Source organism: Mercurialis annua, linkage group LG3 (genome assembly GCF_937616625.2).
Source record: "Mercurialis annua linkage group LG3, ddMerAnnu1.2, whole genome shotgun sequence".
Lineage (NCBI taxonomy): Eukaryota > Viridiplantae > Streptophyta > Magnoliopsida > Malpighiales > Euphorbiaceae > Mercurialis > Mercurialis annua.
In genome coordinates, this window is record NC_065572.1 from 66,090,917 (window position 1) to 66,109,527 (window position 18,611).

Genomic DNA, 18,611 nt, shown 5'->3' on the forward strand with positions numbered 1-18,611 from the left:
AGGGTTTAGTGACCATTTTTAAAATTTAAAAAATTTAATATAAAGAAGCACTTAGATCAAAGTTCATGAGTGATTATTAACCAGTAATTATAGAAGTTACGGTTGCAAAAATGATTTTAGATAATTATTACTAACCTGGTATGATACCAGATGCTTGAACAGAAAACATATGCAATGTTTCACATCGTCTAACAAATTTAGAAATCAAATTACATAACTACTTAACTAGAGTAATGTTATCAAACTCACAAAAAGGAAGACAAATCCACTTTCATACATGAAGATGAACTTTTTTTTTTCAAAGCTAAAATCCATTTATGAAAATTAAAGTATAAATAATGAAAATTATTTCACAAAAAGTAAATATATGATATTTTAAATTTTGAACTATTAAATGGTAGGCAACAATTCAAGATACAAGTAATCTAAATATAAATTCTGTAAAATTAACATAATGATTAACAAATTTTCTTGGACGGGGTATTTCGATATATCCTTCTTCTGATTTGACATGCGATATGGTCGATAGGTTGAAGTATAATAATTTTTCATCTTCATCTTCATGAGATTTTAAAAAGTTAGATCAACAAACTTTCTAATTTCTTAGATCTACAAGATCTTTAATATAAAATCCGAAGAAACCCTAAATATTTTTAAAAGATCTAAAAATCGAATCAAAAGAGGAAAATAAGACCATAGGAGTTTTATTCAATCATGATAAAAATCCAAACCGAAGGATTAATATTCTAACAAAGAGACTTATTGAATCAAAAGGTATAAAGATCATAAAATAAGTAGTAATGTATATGTGTAGAGAGAAGATGATTTTTCGACCAACACTACTAGAAAACAGCCATTTAGCGACAGATTTTTCCATCGCTAAATGGCTAATTTCTGTCGCTAAACAAGTTTATTGACGGACAAGGTCCATCGCAACATTTCTGGTCGCAAAACTTTATAGCGACGGATAAAAAAATTTGCGACGGATTTTTAAAAAATTTGCGACGAATTTAAATCCGTCACTAATTTTTAAAAATAATAAAATTAGTTTTAAAAACTCTAAATCCGTCGCTCCGTCACTAATTTTGCAAATTTTCCAACTTCCCAGCAGGTCACCCATCCTTCATATTACTCCCACCCAATCCTCTTAAACTCTATAGTTCCCCCGCGCGAAATTCCATATTAACCAACTTAAATTCTTATTATATATCTATGTATATTATATTCAAATATAACTCAAAATAACAAAAAGTTACTCTCGTAATTTACTCCCGTATTATAAAATAATTATTTATCCATACTAATTATTTTTAAATAATTAATAAATAAGTTTTTAATAAATAAATAAAAAAATTATTACTTTTACACTTTACTCTCGCATTCTAATACAATAATTTTTTTATAAATAATTATTTTTTAAAAAATAATTATTTTAATTTATATTATTTTAATTAAGAGTTATTTTAAAAAAAATTATTTTTAATTAATAATTATTTTAATAAAAAATCTTTTAGCGAGGGATTCGCAATCCGTCGCTAAAAGTAAGCATTTAGCGACATATGTAATATTTTGTCGCTAAATGTCTTACTTTTAGCGACGGATTATAAAATTTGTCACTAATAGTGAAATTTTTTTGGGGAAATTCAGGATTTAGCGACGGATTTGAAATCCTTCTTTAAATCTGTCGCTAAATTAGATCTGATCCGTCGCTAAAATTTGTCGCTAATCTGTTTTCTAATATGTAACACTGAAAAATTCACCTTGTCCAGCCCTCAAAAAGATAAAAAAAAAGCAAAAAGAATTTTTAAGAAGACGAACGTATGGCCATAGAAGAAGATACATAAACTTACATTAAGAAAGATAAAATAAAAACTCTCACAACTTAATTAAATTATTAATAAAAAGTAAAATAAAAGTTCAAATATATTTCTAAGTATATAACTCCATTTTTATTGTTCAAACGTCGCGCTATATTTTTAATATTGAAATTATATTAATACTTAAAAGTATATACAAGCCAATTTTTTTTATCATGATTAAAGAAAGGCTTAATCACCAAAAAATGCCAAACCTATACGTTTTGTGTCAATTATAGCCAAACCTTTAAAAATCACCAGATTTAGCCAAACCTTATATGCTCTGTTTCTTTTTTAGCCATTTTTGAATCGAACCGATTTTTATGACACCGTATCATCCACGTCACCGCCAACTAAGCAATTGGCTGGCATGACAGCTGAAATATTTAAATAAGGTTTGGCTATAACTGACACAAAAGAAATAGGTTTGGTATTTTTAGGCGAATAAACCTAATTTTAAATTCAAACCAATTTTTAAATTTAATAATTAGTAAATTAATTATATCGTTTATAAAACTTATTTATATTTAAAAATAATTAATATTTCCTATTTAATACTAATTAAAATTAATTTTAATTTTTTATTAAACCAAATTAAATCTAATAAATTTATATTATGTTATATTTTAATGAATATGTAACTAAAAAAATGAATTAATGTATTACTTAGTAATTAATATTGAATTAAATTTGGTGAAAGTGTTTAATGTTCATGATGATTTTGAACTTGGTTTATTATTTTTAATGTTTTGTTATGACTGGGTTTAGGTAATAAATAAAATAGTTATGTGTAAATTAAGGTAAGTTTTTGGCTATCCCGAGTAAAATAACATATGCGTTTATGCTTATAAACATCATGATATATATTGATTACACCACAATGAGCTTCACTTTTTAAAGAAAATAAAATGAGAAAAAAAATTACACTCGTCCTTTAAATAAAAAGTCTATTCAGTGATTATTTTTATGTTTATGTGTATATAGTTGAATTATGAACACTGTCGTATGTTTGTTGTGTATATTACTCTCAGATTGTTCGTCGGAAGACGAACAATTGGGTCTCAAACGGCGGCGGTATCAAAGAACCGACGACTGAAATTCAAAAAAAAATTAAGATGAATATGACATTTTTTGTTTTTAATAGAATTTAAATTAATTATATATCCATTAAATATGTAAAAATATTTATTAGAATTAATTAAATTTAGTAAAAAAAATAGATTAATTTTAATTAGCGTTAAATAAAAATATTATTTTTAAATATATATAAATTTTATTATAATATAATTAATCATTTAATTATTTAATTTAAAATTAGTTTTATTCACCAAAAAATACCAAAACTATGCATTTTGTGTCAGTTATAGCCAAACTTTATTTAAATATTTCAGCTGCCATGTCAGCCAATTGCTTAGTTGGCGGTGACGTGGACGACACGGTGTCAGAAAAACCGGTTCGATTCAAAAATGGCTAAAAAAGAAACAGAACATATAAGGTTTGGCTAAATCTGGTGATTTTTAAAGTTTTGGCTATAATTGACATAAGAAGTATAGGTTTGGCATTTTTTGGTGATTAAGTCTTAAAGAAAAATATATATAATAAATAAATATATGAAACTGGCTCATCAATGGTAAGGATGATTTTGTTTACCATTGATGATAGCTAAACATATAAATATAAAAAGCAAATTGTAGACTTGGATTTGTTGAGAAAACACAATTATTAATCTTTAGATTTGTATATTTAATTACAAGAAAATATCAATTATTTTTATTCAAACTAAGTTATTCAAGGAAATATATTAATTGTCTCCAAATTTTGTAATTAAATTAGAGAAATCACTTATGATCAATTATGAAACCAATAAGAAAAGAAAGAGACAAGGCATTCTTGATACCTAAATACGACACACTTTAATAGTGAAGAATTTGTAGCACTATGAGTAGCTAAGCAATGCTCTGCTCCCACATTTCAAAATTGACAATTTTATTACAAATATTAGTCATAAGAAATATAAGTGCCTCACCTTTAATTTATGAGTTCTCACTTTTCATGGATGTGAGCCTTCCATGAAAAAATCAATTTTAATTCATTACCTTGATATTGTTCACTAATGATAATTCCCACTATAGGCCTTGACTTAATTTAGTGCCACACCATCAATCTGTTCTGTTGTCATTCTCCACTTGTATAGTGTGCTCCATCTTTCTTCACCCATATCAACTTTTAGCTTAATTTTGTTATGATTTTCAAGCATGTCTCCCCACTTACACAAGCCCTAATTAAATTAACTTCTCCTAATCTCTATGCATAAACTTTTCGGGTTATTTTCAGCTATAGTCCCCTCACATTTTACAGAATTCCCACTAAAATCCGTTTATTTCATATAGTGACTAGCAATTCCTTGACATTTAAAAGAGTGCAATGAAAAAAAAAATAGGTCAATTTTGCGCAAAAACATTGATATAGACGACATTTGTCTTGTCCAAAATATGTGTTTAATGTACGGATTAATTTATTTATTTTTAGTTACATCACTATACACTTTTAACATAACGATTACCGATGTTTCATTTGTACTATTCTGATAATCCAACTAATATTTTTAACAATATGTAGATTATCCTCTCATTTTATATGAATTTTTGGTTACGTGGTTGTTGACATTTTCTTCTCTTATTAGCTTCTCATGTCATCTTATACATCAAATTTAAACGACAAACATTTAATAACTAAACCACGAATTCTATATAGAGATTTTGATTTGAAATGAGCATATAGCCTTTTGTTTAAAAAAAAATATTAATTAGTTTATTAAATTTTTATAAATGAAACATTGGTAACTATGTTGTTAAAAGTACATAGTGGGATAATCGTAGTTTTTTTTATAATCTACAAACGCGTTCTGTAGAGACGTATTTGTGTAAAATAGTGTAGTCGACATACGGAGTTGAAGTTAAAAAATTTAGATGAAAATATGCAAAATTGACGACTACGACTTTTTCAATACACCCATTAAATATTATTAGTTTTTTTTTTAATTTTAAAATAAAATAAAATAATTTTAGAGGAAAACATGTAACATGTTGCAAACTGTGGGTGAAAATAACCCTAAATTATGCATAATCTTTATGGTTTAAACACTTTAAAACACGGTAATTGAAGTATACCTAAACAAAAATGTTTATATATGTTCCTATCAACTTTTTGACTTTTGGGAAACATGCATGATCACTACTATTCAATTTCTCCAACATTAATATAAGTCCAGAAATATCTATAGTGGCATGTCTAAATGTATAAATTGAGAGTTCTTGCTTTCATGTCACCCACACCAAGAAAGTTTGTGTATCAAGAAACCCTAATTTGTCCTTGAAATGGCCGGCGCTGCTCTACGATTACTAGTAATTTTTGTTGGGATTTCTCATCTTCTTTGCTTAAATGCTATCCCAATCACAAGTAAGTTATTTGATTAATCAAGAAGATTTACCTTTTTTTTTCTTTTCTACATATATTCTTGCATTTCAAGAAAACTCAAAATTCTTGAATTTCAAGAAATCTCAATTCTTTAATTTCAAGAAATCTCAGTTCTTGAATTTCTCTTTTCTTGTGCTAATTTCTTGAACTTATTTTAATTTTGTAGGGCTTGGGAGAATAATGCATGAACCTCAAGTTGTTCCAGTTTTAGAGACAACCAACATAGAAGAACATAGGAACAATCTCGAAGGAAGTATGAAGATGGAGCTAAACGATTATCCTGGATCGGGAGCGAATCATCGTCATACTCCGTGGCCATCGCAGCTGAAATCATGTGCTGATTGCTAATTCTTCAACATATAAATCTTGTTGATGTAGTAAGTAAATGCAGCAGTAGACAGTGATTTTTGCTTACTGGTTAAGATAATTAATTAATTAGGAAGCTTTAGTTTATTTAATTGTAGTATTAACTTGAAAGTGAGAGACTTGAATTTACTAGTTATGATATGTGTAACAACCTAAGAACTTATGAATATTTTAGTAATTTGATGTGCACGTGGAAATTATACTACTTATAGAAAAAAGTTGCACACTCAATTCGTTAATGCTAGATTGATTTAAAGATTTCTATGGCTATTTAAAACAGAATTCTAATTAATTCTCTAGCTATTTGGAAAATATAATAGATGATTTTTAATTTCTACTGCTAATTTAGCTGAAAATAAGAAAAAAACGATTACTATAATTCTAGCCCACGGAGTGATTGCATCGAAATTAGTATAATTCTATAGTTGATCTTTAATTTAGAATGCATAAGGTGCAAATAAGACCTTCGACTATTGAAGAAAGACAGAGTTCAAATAGAAAAAAAATTTCTTACTTAGTATGTTTTTTGAATTCATCGGATCTCATCAAATTGAATATGAAACAGTTACATTTATAAGAAATTCGGGATAATTTGAAAACTAAACCCGATGACTTGACATGTAACAGACAACATGCTGCCTGATTCGCAGATCTTACTTAAGAAAATAAAAAAATTACTAACTGTTTCGCGAATTAAGTGCAATCTCCAATTACTTTTCGTTCAAACTTCTCCAATCACCCACAAACTCACAGCATCCGATTCAATCAACACTTGATAACTCCTTCTAAAAAAGAGACATCAAACATTTCACGGAGAAAGGACAACAAACCTTTTATAAAGAAAGGACAAAATAAAATATTAATAAAAAACACAAACTATAAAAAATAAATAAAACTAGTATAACTCATAGACGAATCCATTTTATTGATGAAAGATCTTCAATCTATCTTCACTTCTTGATAATTGAATTGCGTTTCGTGATAAATTTTCATCCATTAAAAAAATGAAAAAAATGGGCTATTTATTATATTCTATGAAATTAAACTAACATAAATAAAGGGGTGGCTACTGTCAACAAAAAAAATTAAGCCATTGACGGCTGCCGAAGAAGAAATAAGAAAAGCTCTAGGCGGCTAGGGGTTGTTAGAAAGAAAAGAGAGAAAACTAAATTCCTACTTAGCATATGAATCTAAATAAAAACATGATTTCTATTTGGCATGTGAGTCTATTTAGAATTATAAATTTTCTAAATAGTATTATATTTTTCAAATAGAAATATGATTCTGGTTTTTATTGATTTTAGAAAATCTGGTTCTTCTAGAATTTTCTTGATTATCGATATTGTATTTATTATATCCGGACTCTAAATCTTAGAGTATCAGCATCAAATTTGATTATCAAACCCTGCGGAATTCGGTCATTACTCTTTAGGCAAACATGTTTTTAATGTGTTATTTTGATTCCACATAAATAAGTATATTATTTTTACACAGTATTATAATTTTTTATTCCATATATTTAAGCAAGTGTGAGACATTTTTTTTATCATTTTAGCATAGTAACACTAGTATCATAATCTTTACTTTATTTTGTCGACATGCCTAAAAATGCTATTGAAATTGGATCACAACCGTCATTCTTGAATCTTTATTAAAAAAAGAAAAAATCGTTCTTGAACCCTAACCGTCAAGATTAGTTCTCTTTAGCCTTTTGAGGAGGCAAAGGAAATGAGTGGAAGAATTAAAAATACTACTTTCCAAAAGCAAAGTTCTACAAAATTTATCCTCGCAATCATGTTTAAATTTAGTAATTTTACAATTAAGTATTGAAAACTTTAAATACATATTCATCAAAAAAAAATTAAATACAAAATACAAAATATTTAATTGCTCACTTGATAAATTTTAATTTTGTATTAATATTATTAATATAAATTTCAATTTTAAATCGCAACTATTAATGTTATTAATGTATAAAATCAAGAAATATTGGCAAAAAAACTTCCAACTTTTCAACTTTATAGCGATTTAATCTCATTATTCAAAATCTTACAAACGAATTTTAATTTTTTTATTTTTGTATTTTGTAGCCAAAATTCATTTTCCGCTATTTTTGTGCGTATGTGGCTGACTTAAGTGCTAGATTATATACATGTATATTAAATCCTAATATTTTAAAACCTTTACAAATAAAATTCTAACCTTTCGCGCTTTTGCACTGTATAACTTCTAAATATGGGACCAAATTGCCGGAAAACGGATTGAGGTCACAAGATGCAAAAACTGTAAAGGTTAAATTTATTTTATTACGTTTTAAACAATAAAATTAAATGCTACAAGTTGAAATGTTAGAATTTATTTTTTCAATACCCCCAAAAATAAATAATGTAATTTAATATATTTTACAATTTTTGTATTGTAGATAAAAAAATATTTTTTTGGATAAATGACGATTTAAATTAAACTCAACCATGAGGGGTGGAAGACAAAAGACCCAAAAATTATACCAATCAAGGGAGATAACAAAAATATCCAAACATTTAAATACATTATTTTCCGAATAAAGAAAATGTGAGTGGAAAGAAGAATGCGAATTTTTCAAAACTCCCAAATACACCAAATAAGACGGCATAACTTCTTATTAGAAGAATGCGAAAGAAAGTTCAAATATAATTGAACAAGAAGGAATTAAAATAAAAATATTTAAAATATTATTTTATATTGTTATCCATCTTAAAAAAAAATTGAATCTATTATGGCATTTCATTAATTGAAATAATATTATATATAATCAATTATGTATAAACCATTAATTATTATAGCATTTACATAAATTAATTAATTTATCACAAATATCGATTTATATTAATTTATTGGTCATACGTTTATTTTACTGAATTTTACAAATTTTCTTTGTAAATATCTCGAAGCACATAGAGTTTTACATTTGCATTATATAACGATGTTAAAGTGGAGACAAGGGTGGTGGATTGTTGAGTTGGTAGGCATATATTCACTTCCTTTCCACTATCTTTTTTTTTTTCAATTGAACAATTTGTTTCCTTTAGTTTTATGTATGTGTCCCTTTATTATTTGGTCAAGTTTTGAACAAATGGACAACTGAGATTAAGGAATTAGATTGGAAAATCTTTGTGTTATAAATAATTGAGCGTATCCAAAGCTATAAAATATGGCATTGTAGTATTATGGACTTTCATTTTAGTTAAACTATATAGATTAAATGTATGGATGCAATACGAAAACGTGGACCAACGACAAAAAAAGAGGCCAAACTCCTAAAAAAATACTAAAACTTTATAATTTTTATTAAATATGACCAAATCTATTAATATTACCTTTTCTATAACTTATTTTTTAACTCGTTCGGTTTTTTGCCAGCACGTCGGTCACGTCAGATCTTACTCAACAAAACGACGTCAGATCGAATTAAAAAGTATGGTCATAACTGATACAACATGCAAAAATTTAGCTATAACTGAAACAACACGCAAAGATTTACTATTTTATTATGATTAAACTTTTTTATGTTGTTTTTTATTTGTTGTTTCTATATTAAGCTATTATATTTATATAATTTTACATATTTCACAAGTATTGTTACTATAAGCACGTTTTATTATGAGTAATTATAGGTCAATCTAGCCGGTTCTTTATTTGATCATTAAACTTGCTCAATAAATAGAAATTTTTGTTTGCCACACTTTTGTTATATGCTAAGTTTTTCAAAGTGTAGATATTGTTCATTATATGGCATTTGATGCTAACTGAATTTTCTAATTTATTATTTCATGTTTATTTCATCTATATTTATAGTGAAATTCGGATATAGAGAGGTATAATCTATTTCTCCTATTATAAGATGTTTATGGAGTAATCTCTTCTAAAAAAATTCATTTTTTATGAAGTATAGACATCAAAACAAATACGGTAGGCACATACATTTATTAAATGCTATCTTTAATCTTTTTCTTGCCATCAACTGTTATTTTTCTGTGGTTTGAGGTGTATGCCTACTCAATTTTTTTAAATGTGCCTACATATAGAATTTACTGCAGTCATTTAGATAATTTGCTTTATGGTTTCCAGTGGTAAGATCTTACAACATCCAGCACATGAAAACTATTGAACCTACAGATTTGTGTATATTTTAAGTTGGAATTCTTCCTTATTTGAGGTATATTGTAGTAACACATAAACATATATTGTATATTAATCATGTGCTTCAATTCAGCTTGCAAGTTATATAAACATCTTACATGATGGAAACCAGACTCCATAATAAATATAATGAACCGAGTCGTGCAGGATTCGCTCGCCTACAAAGTGAATCCCAGGACTTACCCAAGATTAACGGTGTCTGAGTCTTAAAAGACTCGTCGTATCAAAGACTACTTAAGAGGATTCTCCGAATCCCCATCAAGGGCGGATACCTTAAGATTCGGTAAAACTCTGAAAGCCTATATTTTTAAAGCGCGTCGCCAGAGAATCTGATTACACGGAAATAATATTTTAGAAGACGAGATCTTGCAGAATCACCTTCCTACTTGGAAACATATTCTTATTTGGGAAGATAATCCTATTTAGAAAGACTCTCCTAAATATGACTTCTGTTGAATAAGGAATTTGTTTCATGTTCAGATTCATACAACCAAGTAGGAACCCCTTTCCTATTACAATTCTAGAAGGTATTCACCATGACCACTGTATAAAAGAACATGAGGTATGCCTGCAACAATTACGTTCGATATGCAAATACTCTCTTAAACTCAATACTCACTTAATCATCGGAGCACCACCGTCTGATTGACCATCTACCTCTTTTTGCAGGTTTAACACCGTCGAAAAGGCAGACTCCATTATTACCCATAAACATATTTTAATTAAATATGAAATATATAAATAATTAAAATTATAAAAATATATATATAAAAAACAAATAATAAAAAACACTAAAATCGCAAAAAAAATATCGAACCTTTGTGTGTTGTGTCAGTTATAGTCAAACCTTTTAATTCGATCTGACGTCATCTTGCTAAGTCAGATCTGACATGGCCGACATAGCTGGTAGAGAATCGAATATTCGACGGAGAAGGCGAACGGATCATCCCGTTTGTCTTCTCCGATTACAAAAAAAAATTAAAAAAATTATTTTGAAAAGTAAATAATTATTTAAAATGCAAAAAAAAAATATTTTAATTTTTGGATAGATTTTTTTCGGCGATGGATGTGGCTGGAAAAAGGTGGCAGCAGTGGGTGACAATTTCCAATTGAGTAGTTTGATTTAGTTGGCTGGATTAGTGATTTAGATTTGATTTGGTTGATTAGGTGATTTATATTTAATTTGGTTGGATGGGTGAATTTAGGTTTACTTAAATTGAGTTGGTTTGATTTTTATTTTTGGGGTTGAGGCGGTTGTTTGGGGTGTTTTTGAGGTAAAATGAGTTTATCGGCCCATTAGATAAAATTTAGTAAGTTTACTGACTATTTTTAAAATTAATAGGTTTGGATAGGGGGATTAAATTTAGATGTCATTAGCCTGAAAATTTCAACTTAAATAAATGAATGGAAAACCCACATTAAGCAAATTAAATAAGAGCAAAGACTTTCTTCTCAAATTTAATTAATAAGTTATTAGATGCAACAAAATGTATTGCAAAAATTACTAAAGATAACAAAGAAAAACTGGACAAATAAACATTTTCTACTCTAGAAATAACAATTGAGATATACATAAAGATGTTCAATCTGAGGATGGGGCATCAGCTGGTGGTGAAGGAGATGGTGCATTTGTATCATTTACTCTTAAAAATCCAAATTTCTTGATGAGCTCATTTGCAATCAAAGCATTTGCACCGTCTGTTGGGTGATATTCATCCCAAAACACATATTTGCTTCTGTCTTTGCACAATGTTGATGCTGGAATACATGTGAGGGCTGGTCGTATGCTTCCAAATGAGCAACATGGCGAATCCGCGTTTTTGAACCCTATAATTTACACGACAAATTTTGTCAGATTATTTTCGATTTACCAGATTTTAAATTCGAGTTTCATAGGACTACGTCTACTTATTTAATTGAAAGCATCCATTTTATGACGAGAAACTTTTGTGCGGATTTAAGTGAATTCAAACCGAGTTTAATTGGACTTAGTCTTTAATATATAAGTCCAATTTTGGTTTGAAGATGTTCCCGACCTAATATATGTTATCTAGGTTGGACTCATAAATAAATTTATACGAGTTTGGGTTGAAATTTTACAGTCCTATAAAAACTCGCACCTAAATAAACATGCTTAACACGGGGTCACACTCGATGAAAAATTACGTGTCTAGCTAATTAATTAATTCCACAAGTAGAATTGCTCACCATATTTGTTAGGATTGGTGATCACATTATTGACAACATCATAAGCATCTCCAAATTTGAAGCTTGCATTAGCAAGCTTCGTGGTTAGATTTTCCATTAGCTTGGCTGAAGCTTGATTAAAGCTAAGTGCTAGTTTATTTGTTCGATCTTGACAGCCCCCAGATGTACTTAGGACCCTTTGGAGAGGAATACAGCCCATTGGGCCTAGCCCAAATACCATCAGCTCCCTTGCCCCTAAGCTATGCAATGTCTGCAAAAAAAAACAAGAAATCTTCAGTTAGAAGAATTAAATTAATCATTGTACTTAGTCCTTAATTACATAATTAATTAGACTTACTGTAAGTTGTCCTTCAAGTGTTTGCGCTAAGTACTCAATGAAAGTTTTATCATTGTAATTCCATGAATCACTGTAAAGCGGCATTAAATAATTGTTAATGAAGTCGTTACTTCCTAATGCGACCACGTATCTGCCTTCTTCAAAGAATTTCTGTGCTTTTTCTTGCCCGATTCTGCTGATAATAAGTTGTTGTGTGCCTTTAAATAACTCTATTTGCTTATTTAATGAAAACCTTTGAATCTGCAGAAATTAAATTATTTTGTAATGTTAGTACATAGCACTAGATTTAGCTTGAAAACTAAAATAAAAAAAACATATTAATATAGATTATAAATATCAATGTTTTTCAAATTTAAACTTGGACTAGAAATTAAACCGACTTTAAAAGTAGTTTATGGTTCAACCAATTCAACCGAATTTAACTCGATTATTAAACTAAAAAAATTCTATTAAAAAGTTGCATAAACAAAAAATATAATAACATATTCAAAGAAAAAAATAATAATTAAATTTCATTACGTGACAGATAATAATATTTAAAATAACCTCCTCTTAAGAGAGATTGATATCTTTAGTTTAGAGTGAGGACAAACATACATTTTTTGGATAAAATTAATTCTGTAAAATCTATTTTGATCAATATTTTTAAAATTGAATTTTATCGATTTAATATATTATTTTACTTTTTTATTTATATATTTAATTGGATTGAGCAACGAGCTGATTCCCGATTAACCTGATCTGATTAGTAGGTCTACTCCGATTTTAAAAATATTGATAAATATTGAATTTTGGAGCTTGAAATATATTTTGGAATATGAAAATAAAATGTGAAATATAAAATTCGATAAATTTACACGAAAATTAGAGTTCTACTATTAGGGTAATACTAGTAAGTTGGAGCATATATAAGTTTTAGATGAAAATGTGATGGAAACACATACAAAGAAGCCGCCAGTTTCATTCAAGATACCACCTCCCCCAGAAGCAAAATTTACACCACTCTCCAATATCACATCTTCTGTTAGAGACGGATCAAGAAAAGCCGGCGGTCTCGGTAAGCCCATATTATCACCTACATAATCAAGAAACACAAACAATAAATTACCTTTTAAACAAACTATAATATCACCAAAATTAACATTAAAAATGCATTTACCTATAATATCAGCAACCGTACGACCATTAGTAAACCTTCCGTTAGGCAGTCCATTGCCAAAATCAATACCATACCAAGGCAGACTGGCCTGAGCAAGACTCTTAGACAAGTACTTGTTGTTACCGACGTCCGATAACGAATCCCCGAAAATAAATTGCACAATCTTGCCGTCAACTGTAACTCCTAATAATAACAATAGTATACCGAGAATGTACTTCATGTTTTATGTTTTGGGGTTTGACGGGAATTTGAAGTTAATTATAGTGTTTTGGCATTTTAAAGACGTGAGGAAGAAGTTATATTTGCATGAGAGATCATAGAGGTCAGGATTGTTGGATGAACCAATTACTGATTAATCATTTTAATTTCAAACCTACTGCAACTACCTTGGTTTATTTGGTTACAACGGTATTATAAATTTGCAAGTGATTAGAGATTTAAGTTTACCTACCCTTTTCATATTATTTCTTGTGCTAAATCTAGAATGAGCAAATTTATTTTTTTGAATCCATTTGTGGGAGTATTAATGCATTTCAATTTTGTTTGGGCTGGGCTTTAACTTTAAGTTCTCTAACAAAAGCTTAGAATTTGTCTTCACTAACTTGAAATAAATTGAAAGAACTAAAAATCTCTCGAATTCCCTCCAATTTCACACATCAAATTAATCCAACAAACCTATATCCTTTTTATAAATAAATAATACAAATTAATTTAACTAGTATTAGACTTTTATAATCTATATCATTCGTATGCAATGGTTTTGAATTTATTGAATTTGATCTGTTAAACTAAAATAAATTTAAGAATATGAACTTGAAAGAGTCAAGTTCACGATCTACACCGTTCATTATAAATAAATGGTATGGATGAATTGAATTAAAATTGTATTTTGTTTATCTATACCATTTATTTAGTAATGAATAGTGTGAATTTAAGGAATCGCAATACTTTAATCTATTATATTAAATTTCATTGATAGGTATAATCGCACACTTAACTAAATCAAATTAAAAATGATCACTTAGTTTTTTTTTATTATAAATTATTAAAACTTGAAGTCATCTACTATAGTTTCTTTTTTTTCAATTTTTTAAAAAAAAATCAATCTACATATATTATATAATGTTCTTAAAATTATATTTTTATTCAAATAGTAAAATACATTTTTTGAAAAGAAAATTAAGTAATTTTAATTTTTTAACTGCCAAACTGATAAATGAACCTTCCACTGTCAGCTATTGCATGTCAGGCCCAGCCCACTTAAGAAAAATCTAAACGTAACATTGCCAGGCATGGAAGCATACACAATGTCAGTAAGCAAATACACGACGTGGCAAAATACAAGCCACTCACAGCCAAAACATTATTGCAAATAAATCCTCCAAAATCTACCTCATTATCCATATCCAATCCCAACCCTTCATTTCTCAAATCAAGCGGTCCACAACTCCTACAAATCCCAAACCATATCCGCCATGAAATTTCCGCCAGACATTTTAAACAAAACCTCCCACACTTCACTTCTCACACTCAACACTCTCACTGACCAATGACTTCCTCAATTGTCTTCAAGTCCTTCACTGGACTCCGCCACTCCACCACCACAACCACCGCCGTCGAGTCTTCCAAAACACCCACCACCACCATTTCCCCTCTCCACCACCGTACCCGCCGCTCTCTCCAAATATCAGCCAGCAAAACCAGCCCCAAGCTCCAAAACCGCAATCTTCGCGTAGCCGTTATCGGTGGCGGCCCTGCTGGTGGCGCCGCCGCAGAAACACTCGCTAAAGGCGGCATAGAAACGTACCTCTTCGAGCGTAAGCTCGATAACTGCAAACCATGCGGTGGCGCCATTCCTCTCTGCATGGTGGGTGAATTTGACCTACCGTTAGATATCATCGACCGGAAAGTAACCAAAATGAAGATGATTTCGCCGTCAAATATAGCCGTTGATATAGGGCAAACTTTGAAACCTCATGAGTATATTGGGATGGTGAGAAGAGAGGTTCTTGATGCTTATTTAAGGGAGAGAGCTGAGAGCAATGGTGCTAAGGTTATTAATGGGCTGTTCTTGAAAATGGATAAGCCTAAAGGTAGTGCTACTGCGCCTTATGTTTTGCATTATAATGATTACGATGGCAAAGTTGGCGGCGCCGGAGAGAAGAAAAGTATTGAAGTTGATGCTGTTATTGGTGCTGATGGTGCTAATTCTCGTGTTGCTAAGTCTATTGATGCTGGTGATTATGATTATGCTATTGCCTTTCAGGTATATTATTCATAGTTGAGTTGATTTAGAACTGAAATTAAGCTATACTAAATTACTAATTGCATTATGGTAGTGTAACAATTAGGTGCCACTCGATTCAGAATTATAGCCGATTTCCCTATGAGGTTTCGAGTATGAACCTCGTAGCCAATTATCCCCGAAACTTATAGTTTCAAAGGACCAATATCAATCTATGTTGTGCGGAAATGGAAACGCTAGAAAGATAAAGTTTTTACAATATTTGGGTTATAAATTTAAAAGATTTGAGCTTTAGAAGTGTTTCCGAAAACATGAATGAAATGGCAATGACTCGATAAGTTTCCGTTGCACATTGTATGCAATTGCACAAATTGTGCTTTTGTAGTTTAATATTAACTGGCTATATTGGTTTTGTTGTTGGTACTTAAGTCTTTGGTTAATTATGTTTGAAATTGGTTGTTCTGTATTTAACAGGAGAGAATCAAAATCCCAGATGATAAAATGGTGTACTATGAGAATTTAGCAGAAATGTATGTTGGTGCTGATGTTTCACCTGATTTTTACGGGTGGGTTTTCCCTAAAAGTGACCATGTTGCTGTCGGGACTGGGACAGTGACACACAAAGGGGACATCAAGAAATTCCAATTGGCTACAAGAAACAGAGCCAAGGACAAGATTCTCGGTGGTAAGATTATTCGAGTTGAAGCACATCCGATTCCAGAACACCCTAGGCCTCGCAGGTTAAAAGATAGAGTAGCATTAGTAGGCGACGCAGCTGGATATGTAACAAAATGTTCAGGCGAAGGCATCTATTTTGCGGCCAAGAGCGGAAGAATGTGCGCCGAGGCAATAGTTGAAGGGTCGGAGTACGGGAAAAGAATGATAGATGAGAGTGATTTGAGGAAGTATTTGGAGAAATGGGACAAGACGTATTGGCCGACATACAAGGTGTTGGATGTGTTGCAGAAGGTGTTTTACAGATCGGATCCTGCGAGAGAAGCGTTTGTGGAGATGTGCGCCGACGAGTACGTGCAGAAGATGACATTTGATAGCTATTTGTACAAGAGAGTTGTGCCTGGAAATCCTCTGGATGATTTGAAGTTGGCCTTTAATACTATTGGAAGCTTGGTGAGGGCTAATGCTCTTACAAAGGAAATGAAGAAGATGAGTGTATGAGCATACATGTAAACATCTAACCATTCATTTGGATGAGAAAACTAGGCTAGTTTCAAGCCTTTTGTTTCTTTAGATGTCTGCTAGGTGAATCTGTAAGTTTATATATTTGATATGCATATGTTGTACAAGTACAAAACGTTATGCCTGCAAGGCTTCTTTTGAACCTCAATTTGTTCATTTTGCTTATAAATGAATATTTTGAAGCTTTGATCAAATGTTTACTATATTTGATTTTTTTTTTTTTTTGCTTTTGATTTGGTAGTGTTGGAATCGGAAAATAAAAGGAGGTTCGAAAGATGAGACGATCAATTTAAATTGGTTTGATTTGATATAATAAATAACTTTTTAGTTTTTTTTGGTTTGATTAGTTTTGGATATAAAAAAAATTAAGTTAAGTTTATAAATTAAACCGAACTGAAAATATCAACCGGGCCGAATTGATTTCAGGTTAGGAAATTTTTTTATATCTTTAAATAATCATTTGAGTTATGCTAATGGTTTTGACACAAAGTGTATGTGGGGAATACGGTTTCTTTGGCTTGTCATTAGTTAGAAAATTGTCTCATACTATGATTTCAACTTTCTGATTAAGACGTAGATATAATTTATAATGAAAGAAAGAGTGGTTAAGCAATCTAATTTCTTAATCAATTATGGAAAAGTTCAAGATTAACTCCAACTCTTGGCTTAGCGATAAAGGCAACCCATTGCTGATAATAATTCTATTTTAATTCAGAAGATTGTTTTACATGTAATTTAACATAATGGAATTTGCTCTTTAATAAAAGAGTATATTATAAATGAAAGTTGCTAATAATGACAAATAAAAATTACGGAATAATCAAAAGGACAAACAATAAAATAGGCTAAATGTATATTTATATACTTGATTTTAGTTATTTGGTCATTTTAACATTTAAGTTTTTTAATTTAATCTAATAAGTAAAGTAAACTTTGATTTTTTTTTACTACTGTATCTTGTAAGAGTGATGATTCGGCATGTCAAAGATTAAAATTATTCCATGAAATGTGGAATATATTAGTTCGATCAAATTCTTTTATGTGAATTTTGAAATATTTATTTTATTTAAGTCGAACCTTATTTTAAGATACTTAAAATTTGAATTGAATTTTATCAATATGAACCACACTTAAAAAAATGGGGATTATTTTCCAAATATTTGTTTTGGCAATTTACACCATTTTATCCCATCTTTTCCTATTTTCTAAAGCTACCTAATTCGCTAATTTATTTACCAAAAATACCCACTATATAAAGAAGTCTTATCTCATTTTAGATTAAACTTTTACATAGCCACTTTTTTTCTCTCTCTTCTCTCTCATCTCTCAAAGTTCTCTCTTCTTTTCTTCTTCTTTTTCATTTGATTTTTAGTTTATCTCCTCCGGTTATTTTTCCATTCGTCTTTCCAATTCGTCTACTTCCGATGGATTTCTCGTCGTTTCCGGTCGTTTTTCCGTTCGCGCTAGTCCGTTCGTGCTATGGATTTTTCGACTCGTTTTTAGATTTGTGTAATTTTTTTAAGTTTTTGCAATGATTTAAATATTTTGTAAATAAATTATTGTAAATCTATAACTTTTTGTTTATAA

General features: G+C 29.6%; 3 protein-coding genes across 3 annotated transcripts; 2 read left to right on the forward strand and 1 right to left on the reverse strand.

Annotated features, from left to right (window-relative positions):
- Nucleotides 1–5,138: 5,138 nt before the first annotated feature.
- Nucleotides 5,139–5,888, forward strand: LOC126673910 (uncharacterized). Its single transcript, XM_050368227.2, has 2 exons — nt 5,139–5,315; nt 5,500–5,888. Exons 1-2 carry the CDS (start codon nt 5,234–5,236, stop codon nt 5,679–5,681), a joined length of 264 nt encoding a protein of 87 aa, XP_050224184.1. The 5' UTR covers nt 5,139–5,233; the 3' UTR covers nt 5,682–5,888.
- Nucleotides 5,889–11,310: 5,422 nt separating this feature from the next.
- On the reverse strand, nt 11,311–13,851 carry LOC126671380 (GDSL esterase/lipase At1g74460). The gene is made up of 5 exons (XM_050365148.1): nt 13,583–13,851; nt 13,368–13,498; nt 12,424–12,663; nt 12,087–12,336; nt 11,311–11,705 (listed from the first exon to the last, which is right to left on the reverse strand). The coding sequence occupies exons 1-5, from the start codon at nt 13,800–13,802 to the stop codon at nt 11,461–11,463; spliced, it is 1,086 nt and encodes a 361-aa protein (XP_050221105.1). The 5' UTR covers nt 13,803–13,851; the 3' UTR covers nt 11,311–11,460.
- A 1,215-nt stretch (nt 13,852–15,066) lies between these two features.
- Nucleotides 15,067–17,218, forward strand: LOC126673288 (geranylgeranyl diphosphate reductase, chloroplastic). Its single transcript, XM_050367372.1, has 2 exons — nt 15,067–15,848; nt 16,302–17,218. The coding sequence occupies exons 1-2, from the start codon at nt 15,132–15,134 to the stop codon at nt 17,001–17,003; spliced, it is 1,419 nt and encodes a 472-aa protein (XP_050223329.1). The 5' UTR covers nt 15,067–15,131; the 3' UTR covers nt 17,004–17,218.
- The last annotated feature ends 1,393 nt before the right edge of the window (nt 17,219–18,611 follow it).